General features: G+C 47.3%; 1 protein-coding gene across 1 annotated transcript; it reads right to left on the minus strand.

Moving 5' to 3' along the window:
- Positions 1-5,248: 5,248 nt before the first annotated feature.
- LOC149862193 (olfactory receptor 6F1-like) lies at positions 5,249-6,169 on the minus strand. Its single transcript, XM_090053533.1, has one exon. It carries the CDS (start codon positions 6,167-6,169, stop codon positions 5,249-5,251), a length of 921 nt encoding a protein of 306 aa, XP_089909659.1.
- Between the last annotated feature and the right edge of the window lie 2,812 nt (positions 6,170-8,981).

Here is an 8,981-nt window from a genome sequence, read left to right on the forward strand (position 1 = left end):
GCCCAAGAACTGCATTCCAGGGTCCTTCCCGGCACCCATCAGACAGCATTGTTTGGGGACACCTGACCTCGCTGAACTGTGTGGAAAGAGAAGCTTGCTGTGTATCAGGCATCAGAGGGACTGCCGATAAGTTGCTGACATGAATTGCTTTTGTCTGTCATCGTTTGTCTTGTTACTATGCATAGTTGTGTTTTCGTTAAGTCAATAAATCTTTCTTACCTTTCTATCCCCAACCACACTCTCAATCTAAACCCTTCACAGGCGGCCGGAACAGGGGGTGCACCCTGCCCTGGCTGACCACCAAACCATTGCCAAGCCTGGTCTTTTTCCAGTCTTTCTTCCCTCCCCCTGCCCCCCCGCCCGCTTTTTTACAGCATCTATTTTAAAGCCCAAACATGGGGTTCTACATAACCTAGGCACTCTTGCCTTTGGGGATTTGCCTAGGCACTCACAGACTTTGGGTATTAATGAAGTTGCCAACATTGCTTGTGATAGGGAAGCTGCCTATGCTAGCACTGTCTCCACACCCTTTGCAACCCTTTGGCACCATGCAGCGCATCGGGCTTTCCAACCAGGGTGCATACCAGGGGTTTCACACCTCATCTATCAGCCTTGCTGGGGAGCTAGTTTTAGGGTGACCCCACTGGCCACCCAGCAGTTCCCTCATTGCCAGGACAGCTTCCCCTGACACTAACAACAGTAGCAGACCATGTTACTGTCTCCTCATCTCTCTGGACACAACTATGTCAATCCAAGACTGACCCAGGTGTGCCCATCTCTGGAGTGTAATGGCCGTGTATAACAGTGTATGGTGAGGGCTGTGATGAAATGTCACTTCCTCTTTTAGTCTGCTTCTAGAAGACGAAATTAAGATTTATTGAGCTGGGCTGGTCTCTGTTCAAACTCCTGGAAATCCAGGTTTGGAGGTCTGCCTCAAGGCACCGACTGATGAGAGCTGTAAACTGAGCTGCAAGGCAATCAGAATTGACACGTAAATACAGTTTTTGTGAAATGCTGATAGGACAATGCACTGTTAAATTTCAAGTCTCCCCACAAAGAGCAGATCTGGGGTCCTTGGACTCTGTGGCATAGCATGATGAAGCCATGCCTGACTGTATGAAAATAAAAAATAAATAAAATTGCTCAGTCAAAAAGAGTGTGGTCACTGATTTGTCACGCTTTGGGGTGCCTCTCACTTCCAACCCACAGCCTCTGTCCCCTAGCGCTGCCACTGCCCTTCACTCCCAACCCACAGCCCCTGCCCCCCAGCCCTGGGCCCCAGTCAAAAAGCAGCTTCATTGGCACACTGTTAATGCAGACAAAGCGGGTCTGGGTTTTTGGTTGTTGGTCTAAGGACAGAGGCAGGCAAAGTTCTTTGAACAGAGGTGATATCTTTTATTAGACCAACTGAGTAGTTGGAAAAAAAAGGTCTTGGCAAGCTTTTGGGTGCAGTCATCCTTTCTCAGGCATATGGAGTCTGCTGTTCTGAGACTCCAAGAAATGAAAGAAGCTAAAAGTGTAGTATGATGTCAGTGAAAATGTAAATAGGGTTGGCACTCCAGGATTTGGCCAGAGCCACTCAACTGGCTTTACAGGTTCTGTTGAAAAGTCTTAAGCTAATGCTCTGAGACAGGATGGGAAATGGTCCTCTCCAATCCTAGAGGAGGCACAATATACAACAATCACACAAAAAACATGATCATGCTTTACAGCCAAGCCACTACCTTCCAGCCCTGCTGGTGCCTCTCACCCCCCTCATGTAGCAACTGCATATAACAGTGTATGGGGAGGACTGAGATATACCACAGGGCTGGGTGCAATGGCCACATATAACAGTTTAGCACAGCCTGCACCATACACTGTTATACATGGCCATTACACTCCAGAGCTGGGTACATCTCAGGACCCAAGCCTCTCCAAGAGTGTGTAACTCTCCTCTGCCTGCAGTTCCCTGGGGGTTGTGGCACAAGCATGTATGGGGCTGGTGGTTGGCACAGGCATCACCCCCTGACCCCCAACCCTGCCCGTGTCCCTCACTCCAAACCTGAAGCCCCCCACCCCACCGGTTCTGCCAGTGCCTCTCATTCTTAGCTAACAGTGCCTCTCATTCCTAACCCCCCAACCCAGATGGTGCCCCTCACTCCTGCAGCCCCCTGCCCTTCCAACCCCATTCCCCCCAAACCCTGCTGGTGCACTCACTTCCTACTTGCAGCCCCCTGCCCCTTCAGCCCAGCTGGTGCCCCTCACTCCTGACCCACAGCCCCCTTCACTCCCAGAAAGAGGCAGCCATATGACTGTCAGGGAGAGCAATGGCAAGCAGAGGGTGGTCAAAGAAGGACAGGGACATGCTGCTGGGAACAAAAATAGGCTTAGAAGGAACAGGAGTAGCAGGGAAGAGGGGCAAGCTTGGAGGGTAGATGACGGGGGGGAACAAGTATTGAAGGGGTCTGGTTGTAGACTGGGGGGATATGACTGCAGGCAATGATGATCTGCCAATGCAGCAGTTAAAGGTTAACATGCATATAGACTAAGTATTAAGAAAATTCCTCTCATTGAGCCTGGGATTTTTCTTTCTTCACCTCAACCCACACCATGGCCTTGCTGGGCGGGTGGGAGCTTTAGCTCATACTGGTCACTGTGTGATAATCACAGGGGGAAAGGGAGATGGAGTGGCCTGATCACAGCCCCTACCCCAAACCCCACTTTGAGAGAAGCTGTCCTGGGCAGGGGATTCCCAAGGAATCTTAATCAACCTCAGTAACAACCCCAGGCCACCCCCACACTGGTTCTCAGCTTTGGAAACAAAATCCTGCGTTTTGCCATGAGGATACAAATGACATGAGACACATGAGGCATCCAGACTCTTTGTGTATGCTTGTGTAGCCCTACGTGTACCCCACACCCAGTGCCTGGTGCAGCAAGCATGCAGAAAAAGCAGGGGGCAGAACTGCTTTGGGACCAGGCTTGAGTAGGGGACAGGCCCTTCAGGAGGCCTGAGGTACAGACACCAAATACCAATCCAGACTTGTGAGGGGGAGGCAGGCAAACTCACTGTTGCGGACCTTTGCATGAAAAGATTTCCCTCCCCAACCAGCAGCGCCCCATGCAACAAGCAACAAGCACCCAGAAAAAAAGTTGGAGGCTTTGGAGGGGAGGCGGGCAGTACTGCATATTAAGCTAAAAAACCACCCCAAAATGTGCGTCTCTCAAGCAAAAACACCAACAGTTCCCCCCAAAAAGCAACTTGGTATGACCCAAGAAAATAAACCAACCAAAATATCAAATCTTGTCCTAAAATGCCACTTGGCAGTAAAGTAGTACTGAAAGGGCAGGAGGGTAAAATAGCTCTGACATGCCCTCTAACACATTTTACTATTTATAGCATAATAAGCCGTTGGGTGGTAAATCACATCTATGTTACTTATTCAGCCTTCTTAAACTGAGAAAGAAAAATTAACCTGGGGACATTTTTAGCGACTAAATACTGACCATGTGCACAAGGGTCCCAAGTGCCCCGCGCACTATTGGGCCGGTCCAGGCCTGTTCCATGGAGGCAGGACCTAGTCTGGCTTGGCCTGACACGCAGCCCCTGCTAGCAGTGACTAGAACCTGGGTACACGCAGAGTGGCTTAGACCTCCCTGAAGGTGCATGGCCCCAGTCTTGGCTGAGCCAGGCCTGCGACATGTGACACAGTCGGCACCGGATGCCAGCTGGCCAGGGCTACACCACACTGCATTGTGTTGTAGGTGGGCTCTTCTAGGAGGGCACTCAGTGCCCTGTGGCTGCTGGTGGGCTGTGGGCTATGCTGTAGGGCTGTGCGAAATTTTGCCAACAGTTTTGTTTCAATGCTGTTTCGACCCGTTTTGAGGTCGAAACAGCAAAATCAAAATGGAACAGATATAGTCAAAACAGCCTTGAAATAAAAACAGGCAAATCAAAACTTTTTGCTGTTTTGATACTGTTTTGACTTTTCACATGTAGGTTATAATGGGGAAGGACAAAACAGCCTATAACTTTGTCATTTTCCTGGCCTGCTTTGGATGAAACTTGCAGGGATGGTAGCACCTTCTGAGGGCATGAAGCCTGCCAAACTTCAAGGAGAAAGGTGCAGGGGTTTGGGGAAAATGCACCCTAAAATTTTGAAAGCAAAACATGTCACGTGTATGTGTTAAGGCACAGTGGGGTCAAAACTTCAGGCATGTTAGCCCCTGCTGAGGCCACAAATCCTGCCAAGTTTCAAGGAGATAGGTACAGGGGGTTCAGGGAAACTGCACCCGAAAATCGTGGAAGCAGAACCCATGTCACATGTATGTGTTAAGCCACAGTGGGGTCAAAAGTGCACGTGTGCTAGTCCCTGAAGAGGCCACAAAGCCTGCCAGTTTTCAAAGACATAGGTGCAGGGGTTTGGAGGGAAACTACCTCAAGCAAAACTCGTGACATGGGTGACACTGTGTGTGTTAAGGTGCAGCAGGATGAAAGCTGCAGGGATGGTGGCCCTTGCTGAGGCCACGACGCCTCCCAGTTTTCAAGGAGATAGGTGCAGGGGCTTCTTTGGGCTGCTTTGTCTTTCCCCATTAAATCCTATGGGTGAAACATTGAAACAGTTTTGCCGTTTCAACCCTGTTTTGACAGAAGAAAATGGAACAGCTGTTTCGAAATGAAACAAAATTCGAAATGAAATGCTGCTCCATCAAGACATTGAAACACTGGTCAAAATGAAACGCTGCCATTTTGCACAGCCCTACTGTGCTGCTGCAGGGGGGTTGTTGGAAGGTGGGGAACCCACCCCTCCTGAGCAGCCCACCACCCACACACAGTCCCCCACACCTTCTCAGCCCCCACTTCCAGTCCCCGACACCCCCCAGTCCCTACTTACTTGGGACAGAGCCTGGGTACAGGTCACACTGCAGCCTGCCCCACTCCTGCCTGCCCCATATATTGAGCAAGCATGTTGACCACTGGGGCAATGGGCAGTCACAGAGACACTCTGGCTGCATGCAAGAGCATCTCTTTGGAGGAGTGCACCCCAGGTGGCTTCTTGGCATGCTACAGGAAGCTGTCTTGCAGGTTTACCTTCTTCTGCAGGTTATTTTTTGATATCTGGATTTCCAGTTGTCAAATTTAGAGCAAATGTGCAGTGTGGGGAACAGTTTTATTCCCAGCGTGCTTCTTGCAGGCTTTGAGATGCCATTAGAGCATGTGTTCATCTGGGAGTATCCTTTATTCCCGTGCTATTTGAAAACAACTTCAGATTCTGCTGAATGCCTTTCTCAAAGCTTCCTTCACTTCTTTGTTCCTCAGAGTGTAAATGAAAGGGTTTAGCAGTGGAGTTATTATAGTATTAAAAATGTTGATGAACTTGTTCCTGTCCAATGCTTTTGGTGCAGAAGGCTTGACATACAGAAAAATAGTGGAGCCAAACCATATAGTCACAACGGTGAGATGGGCAGAGCAAGTGCAAAAGGCCTTTCGCCGGCCTTGGGCTGACTGGATTATCAAAATGGTGGAGATTATGTAGATGTAGGAGATCAAAGTTACAGCACATGAGACCACGACAACAATAACTGATGCAGAGAAATCTGCAGACTCAACAAGACTAGTGTCAGTGCAGGACAAAGCTATCAAGGCATCTATGTCACAAATAAAGTGATTGATGATATTAGGGCCACAGAAAGACAGCCTAGATACTAGGAATACCAGCACAGAGATACCCAGAAAACCACTCAGCGAGGAGCCAAAGGCCAGCTGAGTACAGAAGGTGCTACTCATGAGGGAGCTATAGCGCAGAGGGTGGCAGATAGCCAGGTAACGGTCATAGGCCATAACCGCTAGTAGAAAACACTCTGTAGAGCCCAAGGAGAGAAGAAGGAACAATTGCAAGATGCAAAGAAAAAAAGAAATGGTTTGACTGTTCCCTAGCAGGATGCCTACAGCTTTGGGAACACAGGCTGTAGTGTACCAGATCTCCAGGAAGGACAGGTTGCAGAGGAAATAGTACATGGGGATGTGGAGGTGTGTGGTGGTCCACACCAAGGCTATGATGGACACATTCCCTATGACTGTCAGAACATACATCATAGAAAACACCATGCTGAGGGAGAAGCGGAAGTACCACGTGCCAGGGAATCCCAGGAGGATGAACTCTTGCACATTGGTGTTGTTCCCCATTCCTACTCCAGTCACAGGATCCACCTGTGAAAACATCCGAGATCATAAAGCATTCAAACATCTAGAACACACTTGTGGGTGGTGTTACCTCAAAAATTCAGGTATGAGTTCTGTCCAAGTATGTCAAGGTTATGTTATGGAAGCAGAGGAAAGTCAACAGTCAACAGCACACGAAGTAGTCAGATGGTGCAGGTTCTACCTCCTCCTCCTAGTTGCTATTCTTGTGACTCAGTGGGCCTGTCTACATGAGATCCTTTAGTAGACATTAGAGCAAATTACTGCACAGTATATGTCAGCATCTGCACATGCAGATGCTTACTGCACAGTAATTTGCTCTAATCACAAGTAAATACCTGTCAGTACAAGTAGCAAATGTACTTGTGATTACTTACTGCACTATATGGCATGTGTAGATGGCTGACTGGGAGTAAACTTACTTTTAGTTGGCCAGTCTGCAGAGGGTGGGAGATTACTCCCTGGCCCTGGGACCTGCCTGCTGCTGGGGAACCAAAGCCCAGGCAGGGACAATATTGTCATGCCCTGGTAGCAGGGAGTTCCCAGCCCATGCTTCCCAATGACAATCATAGAGTGAGGACTGAGGACATGGTTCTAAGATTCAGTTCCTCTATCATGATCAAAGAGTTGGGGCTGGAAACAACCTGTTCCTCGCAATACTCTGTGATCATGGAGCTGGTCAGGGAACAGGCTTCTGAGCCTCCTCCCCATGTTTGCAGAATAGGGACTTGTAACTGTCTTGGTCAGGGAAGGTCCCATGCTCATGCTCCTATTGGACAATTGAGGCATGGGGCTTGCAAAGAGCTGCAGAGGAAGAGCAGGTAACAGCCCCCTTCCCCAATCCACTAGTGGAGCAGCTGGCAGTGAGCAAAATTTCAGAGGGAAGGCAAAATATTGTTCAATAATTGGATAACAATATTTTAAAATGATTTAATTTTGCAAATGATATTGAGTTATGGATGCCAGATTATAGGTTTCCTGGTTCGGGTATGGATCACATGGCTTTGAAACTCCTTTGTCCAAGGTCTTGGCTTCACAAAGGATAGTCAGGCAGCCCTGAGAGCTACAACTTGAGTCTGAAATTTCACAGATCTTCCAGGTACCATGGAAAAGAGCAGAGAATCAAGGTTCTGGAGGACTACAGCTCCCAATGTGTCTTGGTTCTTGCTTGGTAAGAGGGACTTCAGTAGCTCAAATGTCCTCATTTCTGGCTATCCTACATAACAGCAGGGACCCTGGGTGGTCTGGTGTTACTAGCCTGCCTGGAGGTTGCATACTCAAGTAATGGATCCTACAATCCCAGGATACACTACTGCCCATGAGGTAGACTGGAAATCAACCAAGGAAGTGCCTTACATATCTAAGATGTTTCTTCAAACAAACTCAAACATTTTTCTTCAATAAATTTGCATTTCCTAGCAAAGCCTGGTTTGTCAAAAGATTCCTAAGAAACTTCATTTAGAAGTGTAAGTCCTACTGAAATCCAATATTACTTCAAAGTCACTGACATTTAATACTGCTTGAATATCCTAGCACAAATTCTAGTCATTTTTCTTCTGGTAATATGCTAAGCTAGCATATTATTAAGAATTCTTAAGTAGCATTATTTTCCCCATTTTACAGGTGAGGGAACTAAGGTGGGCTCATGAACAATTTTGACCAAAGCAATATGATATATGGACAGAATACAAGATCTCAGCTTGCAATTGTGCATCTAGAAATGCTGAACGTGCTGAATGGAAAACCTTTTAAGGTTTTGATTTTTTTCATAACTCCCTCCCTCCACCAATTTTAAAATGTTAACACAAAGGGCAAAATTTTTAGTTGATGCAAAAAATATTATCAAAAAAAGTCCAAGATACACTGGGTTGTCTGAGGTAGGGGAAAGTTTTTGAATTGTGGAAGGACTTTAAGTTAGTATCACCTGCAGGATGCCTATTTATTAATATAGAAAACTCTAAATCAATTGTAAACTGAAAATAGGTAGTGGATTACACTACCATCTTTGTCAATGGACTGTGTCAGTACACATTACCTGTACTTGCCATAATTACTTTTCTCTCCAAAGGAGACACAGTGCTTTTGGTTGTTAATAAACGATGCATCATAAAGCTTTGTTCCCAGCAGCATGCAACAATACAAGCACGCCTGTTTCGCAAGCATATTAAAGTTACTGTATACCCTTCTAGAATGTTTAAAAAGGCCTGGGAACATGCTAGAGGGAACATGTAATTTTCCTTCATAGTATGAAAGAGTACCTCACATTTCCAAGTCAAAATACAGGACCAAATTATACCCTTCTTCCATCAGCAGGCAGCACTCTTCATCCCCATCCATCCTGTTTATCTGTACGCACCTCATTAATGAAATGGAGCTCAAATTGGTTGCAGAAGGGAGGTTGTTTTATATTTGTCTTCTTGCTGAAGAGCCCTTAAGGTTTTAAGCCCAAGAGAATATCACAGACTTCCTTGGAACATGCAGGATGGTCACACAGTTACGGCTTACTCCTGCCTTTGCTAAGTACTTCTACACTGTGGGGGTTTCAGTGTTTCAAATCAGTATGTCTGTAAAAGAAAGCCAGTCAGTGAAAATGGAAATGGAGGAGGCAGGGGGTAAGGGACAGGCTGGGGTGGGAGGAGGGAGGAAAGGGGGATGTAAAAGCACAGGTAAAATGCAGAGGTGCCTGGGGTGTCAGTTGTCCCTCCGGTCGCAGTGTGCCAGAACTCCACTGTGTATATTGAGTCCATGAGTTTCTGTATCTACTCCCTAGGAGGCTGATGAAGTGTAGGTCATAGGC

This window comes from Crocodylus siamensis, chromosome 6 (genome assembly GCF_052110815.1).
Source record: "Crocodylus siamensis isolate JL-2025a chromosome 6, ASM5211081v1, whole genome shotgun sequence".
NCBI lineage: Eukaryota > Metazoa > Chordata > Crocodylia > Crocodylidae > Crocodylus > Crocodylus siamensis.